The sequence below is a fragment of the Sitophilus oryzae genome, unplaced genomic scaffold (genome assembly GCF_002938485.1).
Source record: "Sitophilus oryzae breed Bouriz unplaced genomic scaffold, Soryzae_2.0 scaffold_179_pilon_pilon, whole genome shotgun sequence".
Classification (NCBI taxonomy): Eukaryota; Metazoa; Arthropoda; class Insecta; order Coleoptera; family Curculionidae; genus Sitophilus; species Sitophilus oryzae.
The window spans coordinates 6,752,625-6,773,397 of record NW_022146501.1 but is presented as its reverse complement, the minus strand read 5'-3'; the positions used below and the strand labels follow the sequence as shown (position 1 = coordinate 6,773,397).

The 20,773-nt window shown below is 32.9% G+C and overlaps 1 protein-coding gene across 1 annotated transcript in view; it reads left to right on the top strand.

The window, feature by feature from the left end:
• Positions 1-20,773, top strand: part of LOC115882783 (E3 ubiquitin-protein ligase HERC2) — a 90,535-nt gene that overhangs the window by 27,092 nt on the left and 42,670 nt on the right. Inside the window, exons 25-42 of the mRNA XM_030901024.1 lie at positions 3,338-3,594; positions 5,133-5,349; positions 5,824-6,003; positions 7,533-7,669; positions 9,549-9,970; positions 10,027-10,237; positions 12,817-13,006; positions 13,100-13,419; positions 14,196-14,488; positions 14,642-14,858; positions 14,909-15,154; positions 15,731-15,998; positions 16,054-16,230; positions 17,297-17,460; positions 17,513-17,716; positions 17,966-18,155; positions 18,900-19,040; positions 19,099-19,237. Of these exons, the coding sequence (XP_030756884.1) occupies positions 3,338-3,594; positions 5,133-5,349; positions 5,824-6,003; positions 7,533-7,669; positions 9,549-9,970; positions 10,027-10,237; positions 12,817-13,006; positions 13,100-13,419; positions 14,196-14,488; positions 14,642-14,858; positions 14,909-15,154; positions 15,731-15,998; positions 16,054-16,230; positions 17,297-17,460; positions 17,513-17,716; positions 17,966-18,155; positions 18,900-19,040; positions 19,099-19,237 (3,973 nt within the window). The remainder of the gene's footprint in view (positions 1-3,337; positions 3,595-5,132; positions 5,350-5,823; positions 6,004-7,532; positions 7,670-9,548; positions 9,971-10,026; positions 10,238-12,816; positions 13,007-13,099; positions 13,420-14,195; positions 14,489-14,641; positions 14,859-14,908; positions 15,155-15,730; positions 15,999-16,053; positions 16,231-17,296; positions 17,461-17,512; positions 17,717-17,965; positions 18,156-18,899; positions 19,041-19,098; positions 19,238-20,773) is intronic.

Sequence of the window (20,773 nt, the reverse complement as noted above, 5' to 3'; positions counted from 1 at the left end):
AGGATGGCCATGGGTTAAAAGGAAAGAAAAAAATTGAGCTGTCAAATTTGACAGCTGTCAAAAAATCTCAAAGTTGTCCGATTTTGATAAAAATCGATATATTGGATGATCCCTACCTCATAGTCGGTTTTCATTTTATTTGTCTCACATTTGAACTGTCAATTTTGACAGCTGTCGTTTTTTTAAGTTCTCCTTTTTTATGAAAATCGATACACATATTATTAGGATGCCCATAGGTAGTTATTTAAGAAAAAGAATTGAGTTTAAGTGTATGGCACTGCGAAACCAGCATAACTTAAAAAGTAAAAAATAAATTTAAGAAAAAAACTTTTAAAAACAAGCTTTTATTTAAATACATTAAAAGAAAAATAAGCTTTTTCTTTAAAACTTTTATTATGTCATTACACAATTTTATATTATATAAAAGCTTAGCGACAAGCGATTTGAGTGTACAGTTGCACTCATAAAAATCTGGTACAATTTTATCTTGTAATTCTTCTAATTCCAATATCTTGTAAACCTGTCATTATTCCCATCCAGGATAAATTCATCCAGTTTAGAAGAACATTTAAAAACTTTGTGTCCGAAAATTACATACGGGTACTGAAAATTGCCAAAATGATCTGGCAAACATCTTATTAAAAACGGCAGACCTTATAAAAAAACGAGACCTCTTTTCTTTTCTCTCTGAATTGTCATGAGCTATCCATAAAAATTAAAAATAGATACGGATAATCAGAAAAACAGTAATTTAGAAATTAATCTTGTTTGTCATTTTGCAGGATACCTAATAATAAAAATTACTTTGAATGCCGTAGACTATGACTGAGTATTAAAACTAAAAAGAATTTCGGACTTCCATTGTACTACTAAACTACAAAAACCAAATATATCACACAATAAACAAAAAATAAAACTAAAAAAAAACAAAATATATCACTCAAGAAAAGAATAAAATAAATTAAGCCGCACGCTACTGAGTCAAAGCTGCCGTAACTGTACGTTGTCGATGACAAAGACTACGACTGACTACGACACTGGTTAATTTCTGTCGCTGGCACCCATAATGGCGGCGTGCGCAAGGGTATGCGCGTAGCGTTCCCGCCAAAGCGAGTTGGCCTGCCGTGTGATTTATATGCCGTGCCCTGGGTATACCTCGAACAACAGTCCAGGATGCCTGGAATCGGTATATGGAAACGGGAAATTTCACCAGGCGAGTGAGTTCCGGAAGAAAACGGAAGACAAATGCAATTGACTGAATCCTGAATACTTTACGAAATCGTATAATTACAGCGTTTCAGAATCAACATCTGCTACAAGCCGTGCGTAGAACTGAAGTCAGTGAGAGAACACTCCGACGAAGACTAAAAGAAAACAGCTTGTCTGCAAGGAGGCCTGTCACAGGACCCCAACTACTTCGAAGACATCGTCGAGCAGGTCTTCAGTTTGCGGGTTTACATTTGAATTGGGATATTGAGTTATGGACTAAATCTTTTTCCGAGACGTTCGTTTTAAATCAGCGTATCTCCAATACAAACAGAGATAATGTCGTGATTAAAAAAACAAAATGCTCGCAAAAGATGAGGCTACAATGTTATTTGATTTAGCAATAACTACTACAGCTGCTGCACCCTATAGGATATTACAAAGTTCGGGCAAAAAACTTCGTCTTATTGTTGTGCCCTGTATATGCTCAAAATAAATTCGGAAAAGAAATTTCTGACGTAGCATCCGTTAAGAAGGAATTAATTTACAATTTAAAAAAAAATCATCAAAATCTAGTAAGTGGTTCGTGAGAAATCCAACTTTGAAATTGGGACTAGTTTTTAATGGCCGGTTTTTTTATGGCCGGTTTTTTTGCCGGTGAGTGTATAAAAAAAATTACTTTGTTATTTCTGAAATCGACATATTTTACAATGGAAAAAATACTGTTTTACAATACAACAATAGTGTTTAACATGGAAAAGAAATACTTACATAATCACGGCTTATTTTTATCTTGGTGTTCGAAAAAAGGTTAGAAAATCGAAATTGATTTTAGTCAATATAGAATCGCAATTTGGAAGATGGATTATGTCATTTATAAAGATATGTAGAGGCCAGGTGTTATTTCCACTTGTGTCTAGCCCTAGCAGGCAACTGTTAAGCCCGACCAATCACGTTAGAGTTTTTGACAAACACAAATGAATTAACACACTCCAAATAACCACGCTAACCAACCTGATTGGTCAAGCTTAATAGTTGACGGCTAGGACTAGACACTTCTGTTATTTCCTTTACGTGAGGTGGTATTAACTCTCTTCATTTACAGTTATCGGATCGGAAAGAATTCTGTTCGCGTCGCGTCCGCTATTTAAACTTAACCTAACTTTGAATTTAAAACTTAGAAAACTTGTTTTGTTTACTAGGTATTTTAAAACTAAAGGGCTCAAGTGCTTATTTCCAGTGCTTCATTGTTCAACGTCTGCTAGTGGGTTTAGGGCAACAAGCAACAAATTCTCTTAGAAGGGCTAAGTCGTCATCTGCTGTAAACCTAAGCCTCTTTATAGGTTCTTTAATATTGGAAGAGGTGGAATCCATATTTTGGGCCATATTTATTTAATTAAAACTAATCCCAGCTACTTAAATATCAAATTACCTAATAAAACTAAAGTAATAATTCAAAACAGTTCAAACACAACCTAAAATAAAAGATCTCGCCGGCCGGCCCCGGTTGTCAAATACCCGCACATACCCATTTAAGCAATTTTTAAACGTTATTTAGAAATAGCGCTTGGTGTGATTGATCCGCAAATTACGTCAGGCGGTAACGTTATTAGTGGGTGTTGCGTTAAAAATTGACTCGCGCATATCGTAACCATGATAAGGTACGCGTAAATACTGCATGACGCTATTCGGTTTTCCGATATCTCTCTAATAACTGTGCCGGTCAGGCGCTGTGCACAATTTTAGAGGCCATAAGTGGGCGTGCTATGTGCGCAAACTAGTAACCTAACTAGTGCCCGATTCCGAAAATTGGAACCACGAAAAACTATAAAGAAAAAACAAAGTTTATAAGCTGTATGATCTGTGCCAGTACCTTCCGCTCCGCAGATCGATACACTAACGCTGGAGCTACGGCCGGCCACCTAGTGATATCAGCCGATAAATATTCGTATTTCGTAAATTTATTGCCAACCAAACGAGCAAAATCAGAATAGCCAACTATTTCAATTATTGTTTATTGCTCCGTACATTAAATACAATCATTTGTGTATTGCCTGTTTCTGGTAATCAATCAAGGATCATATCAAGTCTATATCTGTAAGGTTTGACTTATAATATTGGTTACTTTTAGATTCTTCTCAGCCAGTCAACTTAAAAGTTCCCAAATCTATCTCCGAAGTAATACGTTTGGTACACCAAACGAAATGGAACTTGACCAAATCCAGGCAAGAGGCCAACAAAAGTTACAAGGAAATTTGCATTCCTTTGCTGGAAAAGTGCCGCTTTTTGTTGTACGAAGTCAAACCAGCTATCAGCGTGGAGAGTGAGGCTTTCAAGAAAGTCAACGTTTTGTACAAGGAACCACGAGTTAGAACGCTTGTGAAAAAGGTACACTTACCATTCATATACAGTAAGTTTTAGGGAAAAATTAATGGATATAAGTTCAAAAAAGACACAGCAATTTTTTAGTGTATCACTAGCTGACTTTATCTTTACTTTTAGGTTTATTATATCTTTATTTGTTAATTAGTTGCCCCATTAATTATCCTATTATTCATTAACTTTAGTTAATAATCAATCATTAACAATAAATAATATTAATCTTTAAATCAGTACATGTATATTATTTCGTATATTTTTCATTTTATTCATTTTATATAAGCACTGTTCATTAAAATGTTGTATCCTCTGTTATAGGGCTTGTTTCTCTCTACAATTTTCTGTCTCACAATGTACCGTTTTTGTCCGGGAAGGGTTCATAGTTTCATAGTTGTCGATTTTCGAAAGAAATCGGTATATTATTTGGTATATTTTTCATTTTATTGATTTTATGGAAAGCACTGTTCATTAAAATGTTGTATCATTCATATGTGTGATATATGAATATATATGTATATGTATATATGTGATGTGAACATGTTAATATGTGTGATCACTAGGTGACTTTATCTTTATTTTTAGGTTTATTATATCTTTATTTGTTAATTAGCTGCCCCATTAATTATGCTATTATTCATTAACTTTAGTTAATAATCAATCATTAACAATAAATAACATCTTAATCTTCATTTTTAACCTCAAAATTATTAACATTAAAAAATAAGTTCCCTGGTAATATCTAAAAAACAGTAAATCACCCTTCTTGCACACAATATAACAGAAATAATGTTGAAGAAGATATGTTATACTCTTATTTGTATATTTAAAAAAAAAGGTTTAGATTTTGCAGGATTCTAACCTCGAATGGAAGCGCTCGGATCTTTGAATAAAAAGATTAAGGAAGGAGTATGATGCTATCTATGTATCACGACGTCAGTCTTTACTGAACTTATTTTATGTTATTTATTATTTATTCTGCTACTGATAGTTGTTTAAAGATAGTAAATCTAGAAGGAAATTGTGGCAGAAGTTAAGTTAATTTTAATAACCACCAACATTTATTCACAACGTAAAATAAAACAACAAATTATTGAGTCTACCCCACGTCTATCCTACATCGTATTTTTACAGGTTTTTAATAAAATTAGAACGGCACTGATAAACCGGAATTTAAGTCGGCCATTTTAGAGTCCCGTCGCGGTCGATCTAAGATTTTTGATATACTCCTTCCTTAATCCTTTTATTGAAAGGCTGGGATCTCAGAGGAGAGATCTCTCCATTGGAAGCGCTCGTCTTAGACCACAGGCCCACCGCCAGTTTTTAATTATGTTTTTACGATTATTATTTACGATTTTTCTGGCAATTTCTTCATATTTTCTCACCCTATAAATCTTCCTTGGACTTCTATAAATATTTCAAAACCAAAATTAGCAAAATCGGCCCAGCCGTTCTTGAGTTTTAGTGACCCTAACAAACATTATTATATTTTTACATATGTATATAGATAATTTAGTTTTAAAAACAGATTATTGAAATTTTTCTTTTAGGTTATTAAAGATCTCAAATGTGGCCGTCACACTTCCGACATTCAGAAACCGGAAGATATAGTTAATGCCACGATCCAGTCTCAGACGGTGGAGCGAAAATCTCACGACGATCTAGTGAAACAGTCCATTAAAAAAGTGCCATCCGATGGAAAGATAGCGGAGAGCAAAAGCGAAACGGACGATATGAATAACGAGATTAAAAACGCAGGCCAAAAAAGTAAGATATAGTCGGATTTGCGAAAGATAACGTTTACGTCATACTGAATATTCTAAGAGATGTAAGCTTTATTCAGAACCTTGCAATTAGTGGAATAAATTAGTGGTTTGCAACAGCTTGCGTTAGTCAGTTGTATTCATAGGGAAAGCTTAATATTTAGCTTATAAAACAGTCAACTTTTGATTTCTAACCACAATTTCTCTTGACGGAAGATAATCAAAGGCCAAAATGACATTTCTCGCAAATTCTAAAGTATAATTAGTGGAAATGTTAAAAGTTTGGTAACTTTTTCTACTAATTGAAAATGTCTACCACTAAATTTGACGTTCTCAATGCTTACATTAAAATTAAAGTAACAAACTTTACGAACAGCGAGGTTCTGAATGAAGCTGAAGACCAACATGTAAACTGAGTTTTTTTTTGAATTTCTAATTTTTAGTATAGAATATTTTTTACATCGAAATTGTTTTATAGGTGAACCCAAAAACGTTCTAACCGAGTCCTTTACATCAAACTCTTCCAAAAACGTGGTGGAAGACTTAAAATCAGATTTAGACGAAAAATGGAATGTAGACATTCACGACAACGTGTTAAGAATAGAAATAAACGACGAAGACAAAGAGAAAAAGATAGAAAATGAAGCAGCTTTAGCAGGTAGGTATATTAAATGCTTTTAATTTGAAGAAATATGTATATTTTTTATTATACATATCACATTTATACGTGTATATTGCGTGTATATTACGTACGTATATTTTTTATTATACATATCTTATTGTGTATTTTGATATTCATTTTATCTCTATGGCTCGAATGAGAAATACACCTTCAGTTGACTTAGGGGTATGCATATAATGTATACTCTGTTTTTTTTCTCAGGTAAGATTTCGACAGACGATGACAGAAGAAAAGCAGATGACGTCCCATACCAATCTATTTATTTTACCAAAAAAAGTTTCTAATAATTTTTAAGTTAACTATGGATGGGTTTAAATATAAATTCGTCATGCGTCGTCACTTGTTGTTTTTAACCAGTTTTATTGGTTTGTTTCAAAAATGACAGATTGTATTTGAATTTTATTGGTTTGACGGAACGATGAACGACAAACGGACGCCGATGCGTATGAACTCGCCTTTAGATTTTTGACGTTTGTCAAAGTCTTGCCAAATTATAGGTTATAATTTTGTGACAACTCTTGTCAAATACCCTGCGTTTTGGAAGATGATGCATTTTGATTCGTGTTATTACGTGTGTTTTGTGTCTTTTGAAGTCAAGTGGAGGAAAAATCGAGTGAAAATTAACTGTAGAACCCAGAGCACAGTTTATGGTTAATACTCGCTGCCCAGGCAGAAAGTCTTATACAGATACACCAATAAAGTTACTATCAATAAAGTTCGTATACCATCTCGTCGTAGATAAGTGCATCTCGAATATGGTAGAAGGACCATACCAAACCATACTAAAAATTGGAGTAGCTGTAAAATATCGACATCACACGATAGGTAAATAATGGATTCTAGTACTGCAGAAAAATAATGTCAAAAGGTACTGGTTTAAAAAAATTAAGATTAAAGTTAATTAATCAACCTGTGAGGAATAAAATTTGGTGTTATTATTAATAAAATAGTTTGTTTTATTTATGTTGTTTTATTATTCCTGCGGAATATTACAAATTTGTATTTGTACATAAGTTATATTGATAAATATAATCATAAATGCGGGAAGTTTCATATAGCTTGAAAGTAAGAAATAGTTCTTTTCTATATTTTTTGGTATGTGGTGTCTTGTTTTTGTTTGTTTTGTATTAACACATACCGTTTTTTATTAAATAAAATAACTCGATTACATTTTTTCAGTTTTACACAGTTTTTCTCACAATATTTTGAAGTTACTTGTCAGTCAAATTTTAAATACATATATTAATTTCCTGCTATGCGTTCTAGTTGTACCAACTTATTTCTTTGTAAAATAAAATAAACTACTTTGAAATTAAAATGACAAACACATCTATCACTGTCAAGGATCTTCTCGTTGGACAGACTATAGGCAAAAAGGCGTTGGCGTTGCATATCCTAGACATAATCTTAATTTTTTTATTATTTTGCCAATTTTTGCATATTCTGCTTTGATTTTCACTGTCCAGGCGATAATGACATTTTTCCTAGTTTATTTTTGTTTGTAGGTATTGTTTCTAAACTAACTGAGAAGCAAATGAGTAAAGTTTCTAACGAAAATTTAGACTTGGTAACGCCCATCATTGAATTTGTAACTCAATCAAGCTGTGATATAGATGTCTTAAGGAAGATTATGTATTTGCAAGTAAGTTGATAGCAGTTTAAGTTTTGGATTTATTTACCACTGTATTTTTTTTGATACAGGATAGTGCAGAACCCGGTGTTTTAGCATATTACTATTATTATTATCACTATGTGGTACTCTACAGTATACATTGTTTTCTTTACCCAACTGGGAACTTTTTTTTTAAATTAATCATAAATTTTTCTTGATGAAAAAATGATGATGAAACAGTTTCTGTTGAACTTTTGGCACAAAATCGTTTCAAATTTATGATATCAGTCTAATAACTATTTAGTCAACATGTTAATAATTTATGTCAATGATGACAGGTATTGATAATTTAGATTCCAAATATCTCGAGAACCATTACTTGTAGAAATTTTTACCAAGAGACCTTTTTTGCGGAAAACACGTCGTAAATATATATTTTTTTATCCAGTAGTTTTATACAGGTACACACGAAAAGTTATTGCTCTTCAAATCAGTTAAAAAATACGTAAGTGGCGCCCTCTACAAGTAGGTGTCATATTGACATCAAAATCAAATTTCTCATGTCAAAACACTCCTAGACACCAATTTTCATCCAAATATTGACGTTACATCAGACATTATTTGGAAAAAACCGAAATAAAAATGAAACTTCTACACCCTGTATCTCCAAAACTAAGCATTTTAGGGCACACATTTATACGAACTTTTTTACTTATTTTTATTCGCAGGATATGCTGCCGAAGTTTCCCGAATACAGTTCGGACCACCCTGTAAACTGGGTGCGTCTCAAAAGTGGCTCACCCCTATAACTTTTTTATTTTTTCAGGTAAAAGAACGAGATTTGGTATGTTAGTATATGACATAAATTGGGACTGATTGACACATTCAATTACTTTTGGTCACTTCCCGTTTCACGGGAAATTACTACAACTTTTGATTTTTAAATGGCACCCCCGGTATATTTGTACTTTATTCGATAGGAAATGATATTCTGAATAGAGTGACGTATCATATGTCAACTATTGACATTCTCGCTTAATAAAAAATTGTATTTTAAATTTCAATCTAGAGTGCCACGGCTATGTTAAAAACACTAATTCTTAATAAAGGAGCGTTGGAAAAATAGATTTGATCATCTAATGTATTTAATGTCTTGTCCTGGCCGTTTAAAAAATTCCCAAATCGTATTTTTAATGATATCCCAACTTTTTCAAATGGAACGAGGCTGGCTTATTAGCGTTTTTGGAAAAATCATTTTTTTACGAATAATTTGATACCACACACTTGGTATTTCAAACCAAATTTTCGTTACGAGCCGCAAGTTATAATTTCAAATAAACTATATGCGAGAATGTCAAAAGTTGACATATGACATGTCATTCTATTCAGAGTGTCATTTTCTATCGAATAAAGTAAAAAATTCCGAGGGTGCCATTTAAAAATCAAAAGTTGTAGTCATTTCCGGTGAAACGGGAAGCGACCGAAAACAATTGAATACGTCAATCAATCCTAATTTATGTCATATACTAACATACCAAATCTCGTTTTTTTAACTGACAAAATAAAAAAGTTATATGGGTGAACCACTTTTGAGACGCACCCGGTATAGAACAAATAAACAAAACCGTAAATAATAGCTCTATTAATTGAATTTTAGCTCATATATTTTTTATTAGTTGTAAGTTTCAAAAATGCACTTTACCTGTTCCATCTCACAGAATTTTTGTTTTACTCCGATAAAACGCCTTATTACAGATTTTTTTTCATATAAACGCTTAATAAATTTCGTAAAATAAAACTTGAAAAAGTAAACAAAGGAAAAACTCCGACGAATTATCTTGTAAATAAACTGTGGTGTTGCCAAATTGAATAAACTTGAAAAACTCAAGACTGATACATTATTTTTTAGGTTAAACGATGCAAGACGCGCAGAGAAGGGCTCAACATGATAAAACAACTTTTAGACGAATCCTATTTACTCACATCCGTAAAATACTCAATCTTAAACGGTTACCTGGGTTTAGACAGAAAGCATGACAGAATACAGCATTGTCTGGAAAACATCCAACTCGTAACCCCATTTCTCAAAACCGAAATGCTTCTGTCCCAACTAAGCATTGTCGAGTGGTGCATCCAAACGCTGAGAAGTTATATTCTTAGAGATGTACCATCGAAGTCTTCGAAATTAAAAGGGAACGCTAAGGTTTCTTTGAACTTGGGCACCTATACTTTACTAAGAGATGTGCCTAGAGCTCGAATGCTGTTAGCGTTACTTGGAATTTTAGCTTCGAACTATTACAATGCTTTAGAATTAAATCCACTGATAAATAGGTATTTATTACAACTTATTTAAAACACAACTATGTTAATCTAATATACTTTTTTAGTGGAGTAATATCATCGGTTCTGGCGTTATTAAAACAGTCAGGTTCGGATCAGACAATAGTAAGGAAAGTTTCAGAATTTTACGTTCTCTACGCCGATGCGGTGGATGTAAATAAACCGAGTTTGAGGTCTTTGACAGGGGCAGAGTTGGCGAGTTTAATGAAAATCGGAACTAAGGTAGTTAGGGGAACTGATTGGAAATGGGGTGACCAGGTGAGAAATGTTATTTTTAAATATTTCTTTGATATTCGTTACTGTGTTTATTCTTTGTTTATCTTTATCTTTTATTCACGGTGAATAATTTTATGAACGTTGTTAAAATAATCATTTAAATTATTTAAAGTTAATAAATGAATAAAAAATTGTATGGTACATTTGAACTACTAGGCAATTTTTATATGGAAAAAGTGAAATATTGCTTGAAAACATTTTTGTGTTTATTATATTAGTTTTTATTACGAACTTTTTGTTGAACACATGGAGTAAATGATTAAAACATGAAACTATATGAAAACTATGGAAAATTTAGTTAAAGTATGGAGTTTATTTCAGGCTGTATTCCGTTGCAAAACCGACCGGTTGGCGGTTCCTGAAAAACATCGGTTTGATACGGACCGTTTTGGTAAAATACTGGAAACGTCAAATGTTGACGTTTTCTAAATTTCAATACCTCTATTATAAAATTTATCTTTTATGCATTTTTAATGTACCTGTTCTCTGCTTTTACGTTTGCTGCTTCTTTTCAATGGAGTTTAATATGGAAAAGTACTTTATTAATAAACTGTTAAGTTCGTTAGACAGCCCAAGTGAAGATTTGCAGGTCCAATATTAAAATAGATCAATAATAAATAAACAAATCTAATCAATAGTTATATTTTTATAGCTTACAAAACATTTACGATTACTTGTTGTCTTGTTGTTCATGTTTTCTTTATCTATAACTTTAAGAAACAATGGCTGCATGATAAGTTTAAATGGTCCTAAAAAGTAATTCTATTTAGTTAATGAAATTTGCTTACCTTTACTGCCTACCTCCATTGCTTTTGGATGTAAATACAAAATATTATTACAAATTTTAGAAATTAAATGAGAATTTCACTCGAATTTCCAATATTTGCTTGATTTCTGTCACATAAATGACATTGATTGACAAAGAAAACCAGAAAAACCAGCCTTCCCGCGGTGGTTAGTTTAGTGACAGTTATAACCGAATTTTTCAGGAACCGTGTTCCGTAATAACTTTAAATAAGAAGACTAAGGAAGGAGCATATCAGAAATCTTAGGTACACCGCGATGGGCCTTAAATATGGCTGACTTAAATTCCGGTTTATCAGTGTCGTTCTAAGTTTATTTAAAAAATGTAAAACTATGATGTAGGGTAGACGTGGGGTAGACTCAATAATTTGTTGTTTTATTTTACGTTGTGAATAAATGTTGGTAGTTATTAAAATTGTTATAAAAATATATAATTCTAATAAAAATAGATAAGTTATAAAAAGTATTTATTACCACAAACATCCGATACGCTACTGAAGCAGGTAAGTCAAATTAACGTATCTAAATTCTTTGACATCTAATCTTTGACAAGTAATAAATAAAAGCTAAAATGCAAGAAAAATATATAATTTAGTTAATTTAAGTGAATTTCATAAATGATCGGTTTACTACACGTATGTATATTATATAGTCACTTACTACCGAAAAGTTGTTCCATTATTTCACTCAATTTTTGCCGAAATCTACCGCACGCTACACAACCAACTATTTTAGAGTCTTTTTCGATAAATCGCGATAGTGTCACTGTTAATTTAAGTGCTGCCACAATTTCCATCTAGATTTACTACCTTTATACAACTATCAGTAGTAGAATAAATAATAAAATAAGCTCCGTAAAGACAGCCAAATCCACAAAATTTCAAATCAAATTCAAATGTGTCAAATGAATCGTCAAACAGAACTGTCAAGGATCTCCACCCTAGAGTGCTTTTATGGTGCTTTTTCCGCCCACCATGCATGAATACATGGATAGCATTATGCTCCTTCCTTAGTCTTCTTATTCAAAGCGTAATAAGAAAACTTTCAGGAAACCGATAAAAACGGAACATAAAACCATAATCAAGGTAAGCAACGGAATACACCCTCAGTCTGTTACTTATCAGTACTATAATTAGCTAATCAAAAGTTAATAAATAGCAAAAATATGTCCAGTACATTTGAACTACCAGCTGTTTTTATTCGGTAAACCCCAGAGATGTAGAGGTAGGGAGAGTTAGCATTAAAGTGAGCAGATATTCTAATCGTGATGGCTGACATATTCGCGCTTAGGTCTATTAGATGTCAAAAATTAATCCTACTAAATAAGAGTAAAAATCCTACTATAATCCTACTAAATCTTCAACTTTTTTTTCATATAATAACTATATATAAAATACTAAAAACAGCTCAGAAGAATACAAAAGACGTTTGTATCAGTCTATAAGTTTGCTTTACAACATTTTTATTTGTTTATATATTTATTCTAGATCTTTAATAAATAAAAGTTAGGAACATGATAAAAATACTATGGGACATTTGAACTAATGAGTGTATTTATATCTTAGGTCATTTGACAAACTGCTTGAAACTATTTAATTTTATTATTTTGTGTTTTACTATTTTTAATGAAAAGGAATAATAAAACTTAATTTTATAATTTTTTTTGTTTATTTTGATGAAAACATTTAGTCATTGTATTTGTTCTCTATTAACTATTTATGTTACACCGACTTTTTCAAGCTCATATTTGTATTTAGGATGGTAATCCTCCAGGAGAAGGTCGAATCATTGGAGAATTGGGCGAAGACGGTTGGATTCGAGTGGAGTGGGCCAACGGAACTACTAATAGCTACAGGATGGGCGTCGAAGGTAAATACGACTTGACATTAGCCTCTCCACCTTCACCTGTCACTTCGGAGAGTGAGACCGACGAATCTTATGAAAGAAGTAAGTGTGGACATAGATATGTGTTATTCTTTAGTGAAATTATGTACATAAAATAATTATAACCAGCAAAAATTATTTACTATCTACTTTCAGGTTCTCAAATTGTCAAAGATAACCAACTGATAAAGCTGCTTCGTGATGCCAGCATTAATTTTCTCAGAAACTTAACCATAAGTTCTGGTCTGTCAAATAATAACTTACATCCTACTTCTTTACACGGATTGAGCAGTTTGTTTTGCTCTGTTTTGAACACCAACAATTTCGAATGGTGTAACCTGACCCTTGTAAGAACCATATCTCAAACTCAGCAACTATGTAGAGCTTTCAGTACCAAACCTTGGATGACTATGCTGCTTGAGTTCTTAACGCCACCTAGTAGCGTAGGTGGTAACGAATTTAATCTACCTAAACAGGTAATGTATAAATTTTAACTTAATTTTTCTCATACTTTACATGTGGGACAAAATAAAATGTTAACACTGTACATTGTGATTTTGGTTCACTGGTAAATAACAGCCCAAGACTCACTTATGGAGTTTAGAGGTAAGGAGAAATATCTTCGTGCATTAAAAAATGGTCATAAAAAAGGGAAGACTTAAGATGGAGCTGCTGTAGCAAAAGTCTAAAATTTAAAATATGTTTTAGAATGTTTTTTGAACAGGAAATGATTCAAAAGAGATAAATATTTGACGTGAAGTCGCGGGTTTCAAAAAAATACAAATTTTATTTTCATGCCACATGAAATAAATTATCAATTTTTATTCAGCAGCAATATACTGGGCCTCTAATATATAAAAATAATTGTTTTATATTCTAAAAATAAAAACAAAGCTTTTTTGGGGTAATGTTTGGTTACTTTACTTTTGTTCTCTTATCTATGGCTACTTTTTATTTTTTAGATTTATGGGTCATTAGCGCCACTGTGGACATTTGGTGAACATTTATTCTTCCCATTTTTGTGAAATAAAGTCCCATAAGAGATATTTCTCCTCATCTCTACACTCCATAGACTCTCTGTTGCCGACAGGGTATAAGGAAATAACTTTGTAGGGAATTGGCAAATCAAAAAAATTGTTTAAAATCATTTTATATTTTTTCCCAGTTGTTTATTTACACCCTGTATACATACAAGGTGTAGACATGTGAAAATTAAAGACCTTCATTTGCTAGACAAATTACTATTTTACAGATTCTTACTATCAGACTACTACAGACCGTTTTACATTCTTGGGATATGGACAATCCGGAAATATCTCAAGTGTTAGAAAAGTTACTAAATATTTTGGGAAATATTATCATTACTTGTTCGTACGATACCGGAAATAAACCGTTATCAAGCAATAAATCATTGGTACTGCTTACTCAGAGTCACAGTAGTACCTTAGCTCAAGAAATTATCAATCTTTTGAGGAGTTTGCATGGAGTTCTGGGATGGAATCAAGTTTTAAATGCGATCTTATCGCAAAAATTAAATTTGGCAGGGTAAGTTTGTTAGAGATGGGCAAAAATAACTAAAAGTAGCACAGCTAATACAGTAACGCTATAAAAATAAGCGATTTGCGTATGTAAAAATACAATTCCATATAATACGATGTCTATTACTAACGTTGGTATCATTTATTGTAATTTTTACAGGTATTTTCTGAGCGATTTGTCTACACAAAACGACGCTATGAACTCCGACCAACAGCATTTTATGGTAGTAGCATGCTTGAACGTTATAGGAGCATGGGACGTCAGACCCAGAGTAGGTGCTTTAGCGGAAGTAGATGGCGCTCTAGGTACAGTAACCAGAGTTACTCCTAAAGGAAGGTTATGTATGCAACTTCACGATAACGGCGAAGTTCGAAAAGTAAGTTATTTGGTGTTTTTTCGACGGAAAATTAGAACAATATTTTTTAGGTGTCAATTAATAATTTAAAGCTTCTTCCATCGCCAGAATTTACTTTTGAAAAAATGCCCATGAACGAGAATTCAATAAAAATGTGGGCAAACTTACTTCTAATTAGACACAGTTCTTTAAACTCTCACGATAGGAAGTTTTACCACGGGCAAGTGAATTTGGCGTATTTGAGAACGCAGCAGAATATTTTGAGCGCCTTGAACGCGACGAGAGTGTTGCATACCAATCAGCATAGGCTAAGAAAGGTAATATTTGAAATTTTCTTTAAAAAATTACTTGTTTTGTATATTTTGAATGTTTACGGAGGATATATTTTATCGTGGTTTCCAAGCTGTAATTTTTGTGGTCCATCTATTGTCCGTCCTTCTTGCCAGGTGTCATGTCCGTTGCCACTTGAGGGATTTGATTCTGTGGATGACATCTATTACCTGGGTCTTTTGTCGTATTCTTGGTTATTCCCGGCATATTTCGTTCCAGTGAGCGTTGTACGACCTGCAGTTTTCTTATAATGTCCGTTTTAAGTGTCCAGGTCATGACTGGTAGCACACATTGGTCGAATGTTTTCTCCTTTAGGTAAAGTGGCATTCTAGATTTGAGTATGATTGAGTTTCTTTTATAAGTACTCTATGCTAACTTGATTCTTCTATTGATTTCTGGTAGTAGAGATCCCGAGAGGTGTATTAAAAGTCCTAAATATACTTAATTCTTCTACTGTTTCTAGTGTTGTGTTATTAATGTATTTTTTGTTCGTTGTATATTACTTTATTTTTTTTAATTTAATGATATCATAGGGTATATATACCATAATTTTCTCTCTGCAGGTATTGAAGTACCCAGTAAACGGTATGGACCAATCCCAAGAACAGCAATCCATAGAGGAAGAACTAAACCAACAACCCATTTTGTTAATCCAGAAACTTCTGGCGAAAGCCACACAACCCAGTCCTCTAAAACCAGGCTTTAACCTACAAGAAATGCAATTGGCTGGTTTAAATTTGAGCCAGTATTTGGCAGCTGAAGGAAATTTTGAAGTCCCTTGTTGCATCAATAACGACAAACCTAGCAGTAGCAACATTAATATCAAGACTGGTAAAAAATACTGCTTTTATTTTTAGTAGAGATATTTTAACGTTATTTTTTTAAGCACCTACAAGTGAGTTAGCTACACCCAATAGCGAGTGTTCGATAAAAAGTGTGGTTAGCGAAAAAACTAGTAAGAGAATGGAACTTGAGGAAGATGTGTCAGTTCATCCAATGGTGCATCAGATTGTGGAAATGGGTTTCACAAAGAAAGCAGTAGAATATGCCATTAAGTCGTTAGGTATAGTTTATTTTTGTACTTATTTTATGGTTTCTAAAATGTACACACGTGATCTTAAGCACGGTTCAGACGCGACGTCTAATCGTATGATTTGGTTTGGTTTGGTTGGTAAAACGTAGCGTGTGGACTGCGGTTTAAGCTTGATTTTCATGAGTCCGTTGCGATTGTCCGATGGCGCTCTGATTGGTCATAGCGTTTTTTCGCCACTTTTCATCTGTAAATTTTTTACTCCAGCCCGTCAACGGAGAAAGATCGTACAATAACGGACGTTTTGACACCTTTTTGACAAATTTAATCTAACCTTAATAAAAATATAATAGTACAAGAGCTAGCACCCTTGGGAAAACGGGAATTTTAAGAAAGCTCGCTCTTTTGCTATGCTCTCCTGTGCTCTCCTGACCAAAGTGCGGGCCGTCTGGCTGCCGGTAGACTACTGCGGTTCATTACTTCACATCACATCTGTACAGGGTATCCCATTTTCGTGTGGTTTATGGGATTTCTCGTTTATGAGTAGAGAGACAATGATGAGATTTTCACATTACTTTGCTACTTTTTTATGAAACTAAATATGCTACACATAGGTTTGTCCTAGCCTCCTTAGTTCTTGAAATACAGGGCAAATTTGTGATGCGCAGTAGTGAACAAATGTTGAATACAGATATGATGCGCAGTAGTGAACGCAACGTCTGCCGGCAGCCAGACAGTCGGCACTCTTTTTAGGAGAGCATAACAAAAGATATATTACAGAACCAGCTTTCTTAAAATTCTCTCTCGAAAACGTGGCTAGCTCTTAGATATAAGTAAAACAGCGAAATCGTTATGGAAATGAAAATATAAAATGACACCAATCACAAGCAAATCGAATATCCGATGAACGGAGGCATGAAAAGGCAATAAATTTAAAAACTGCGTAATTTTCTAACCAATCGAAGTCTTAATTCAACCAATAAAATTAATATTGTATCGTCGGACAACGGATGCATGAGAATCAAGCTTTAAGGGGAAAACTATGGTTTTACGATTTTTCTAGAACATTAGAAAATATATGTATTTGGTTTATTTCTAGCTATTAATCCGGAGAGTCTTATGAGTCCTGAATCGATAGTTGGATGGTTACTGGAACATCCAGAGGTCGCTGCTGAAGATACAGAATCCATGAGCTCCGTTTACGAGTCCGACACAGAGTCAATTTCTTACGATAACGCCTTAGGACAGTCACTCGGAGTTTACGTAATATTTCTAATAACACCATCTGGATTTTTTTAAACCAATAAAATCTTAGGGCGAAGATAACCAAGAATCGGATACCCAATATTGCAGGAGATCCCAGTTTCTGTCAAATGATGAATACGCTATGTATGTGAGGGATAACGTTGAAGTTGGTATGTTAGTGAGGTGCTGTAAAAATTATGAGGAGGTACAGTTAGGCGATATAGGAAAAGTTGTTAAAATTGACAGGGAAGGCTTACATGACTTAAATCTTCAGGTAAGTTTTATAGTCTAAATATAGGACTTATATACTCACTTTATAGATTCTATAAAGTGAGTGAATAAAGCTATGTAATAAGTTATTAAACAACACAACTTAGTACAAGTATTTCTAGATATTAAGGTTCTTACTCTGAAGAGTGATCTCATAATGCAACTTTTTTAATATTTAAAAATCTTTAATTTAGATATAAGTATTTTTTTAAACTTCTGATGGATAATCTGAAATAATTCTAATAATTTTAAGGTAAATTGGCAACACAAAGTGAGCACTTACTGGGTGAGATTCATTCACGTGGAATTATTAGGATTTCCTCCTTCTATGCCTACTCCTACTACCATTAAGGTAGGCGATAAAGTCAGAGTGAAATCTACAGTTACCACTCCAAGGTATAAGTGGGGTTATGTAACTCATGACAGCGTCGGAATTGTAACTGGTGAGTATGAATTTGCGATGTTTTTTTTGTATTTTTTAGGGTTCCGTACCCAAAAGGTAAAAACGGGAACCCTATTACTAAGACTTCGCTGTCCGTCCGTTCGTCTGTCACAAAGGTCTATCTTATGAACCGTTATAGCTAGACAGATGAAATTTTTACAGATAATGTATCTATGTTGCCGCTATAAGAACAAATACTAAAAACAGAATTAAATAAATGTTTATAAATAAAAAAGTACTTTCACTAAACATTATCTTAATTTATTTATTAATTAATTAATAATTATCATTATCTTAAGTAAGACTTTACATAGAATCTTTCAAGTCCTCGGTGGCCGCGTGGTTAAGGCGTTAGGACTTTACGCTACTATAACGTTGGAGCCGTAGTAAGGCAGGTTCGAATCCTAGTCAAGGCGACTTTTTTTAATCGTTTTTTTTAATTTTTACATATTTTTACATATTTATTTTTACTTTTTACATATTTATTATTGATTAATACAATTTTTAGTAATGTGTTTCTTCATTTTTTTTAAATTACTTATACGCGCATTCAAAATTTCGGCTAAATCGGAAAAAAGTTTATAATAATATAGTGTTTAATGTTGTATAGATAATGAATGGTATGAAACCCTTCGTGCTCGAGTCCAACTCGCACTTGACCAATTTTTATTAAGTTTAATTTTAAGAAAAAAAAAGTATAAACACCTTAGGATTTTATAGAACTAAATTGTTAATATTTTTTCAGCTATTTCTCCTAATGGTCACGATGTCACTGTGGATTTTCCCAAACAACAAAATTGGACAGGTCTTCTCTCCGAAATGGAAGTAGTACCCTCCTGTCACGAGGGTGTTGCCTGTAACAGTTGCTGCGTCCAACCTATCAGAGGTCATTTGAACTACTAAAACTATAGTATAAATATTAACACCAACTTGACGTTTTTTAGGCCCCCGATTTAAATGTAAAGTGTGCGAAGGGTACGACCTATGCGATAATTGTTTTTATACGAAGAAAAACCACCGTCACAGTTTCGTTCGTATTCAGGAACCGGGAAGTACTGAGATCCACGCCGGTAAGGCGGGAAGGTAAGTTAAATATAAACGAGTCTATATACAGGCTGTAAAAGTAATAGTGTACCACACTTCCATGAGTGATATTACAGATAAAGATGAATGAAAATGTTCCTATGAACATATGCCCTAAGAGGCTCCTTGAGGAATACTTGTAGTGTATTTAAATCCTTTTAATACATTCTATTCAAACTTCTACTAGTTACCTATCAAATATAGTCTGTCCAACGAGAACATCCTTGACAGTGATAGATGTATCTGTCATTTTTATTTCAAAGTAGTTTATTTTATTCTACACAGAAATATGTTGGTACAAATGGAACTCATAGCAGGAAATTAATATATTTAAAGTTTGAGTGACAAGTGATTATTTCAAAATATTATGAAGAAAGAACTGTATAAAATTGAAAAAAAAAGTCTAATTGAGTTATTTTATTTCAAAAAAAAAAATGGTATGTGTTAATAAAAAACAAACAAGGGTGTGTTTTAAACAGAACACCACATACCAAAAAATAAAAAAAGAACCATTTCTTACTTTCAAGCTTCAAGAAACTTCCTGCATTTATTATTATATTTATCAATATAACTTATCTACAAATAAAATAAAATTAATAGCTTCTGAATTTCATACCTTAAAAGTTGATTAACTAACTTTAATTTTAATTTTTTTTAACCAGTACCTTTTGGCATTATCTTTGTGCAGTACTAATATCTATTATTTACCTATCGTGTGATGTTATTTTACAGCTACTCCTGTTTTTAGTACCATATACGAGATGGTATAAAACTTTATTGATGGTAACTTTATTGAGATATAAAAAACTCCCTGTCTGTGCACCGAATATTAACTATAAACTGTGCTCTGGGTCTACAGTTCAGTTTTTCTCGATTTTTCTTCCATTTAACTTCAAAAGACGCACGTAATAACACGAACCAAAATGCAAAAACAATTCGCAAATGTTTATAATCGTCTAAAAGGCAGATTACTTGACATAATTTGATACAAATTTATAACCTATAATTTCAAAGCCTCAAAAATCTTAAGTCGAGTTCGTACGCGTCAGCGTCCATGCATCGTTCATCGTTGCGTGACTCCAATAATATTGAAATATGATCTGTAATTTTTGAAATAAACCAATAAAACTGGTTAAAAGCAGCAAGAGATGACGCACGACGGATTGATATATAATAAACTCATCCATAGTTAACTTAAAAAGTATTAGAAACATTTTTTTAGCGAAATAAATAGATTGGTATGAACATCATCTGCTTTTTTTCTGTCGTCGTCTGTCGAAATCTTACCTGAGAAAAAAAACAGTATATTTTCCTATATCTTATAATTTCGCTAATACTAAAATCGACTTACCTTTAAACGCAAATATCTCGAAAACAATTATAGTTGTATATTAAGATCTGTATCCGTTAAGTTAAAATCTATAAATCTAAAAGAAACTATCCTCTACCCTAATCTACTCTCTCATAACTGATACGAATTTTTACACTATCGCCATTCGGTTAAACATTAAAATATGTTTAAGTGTACCAAATTTC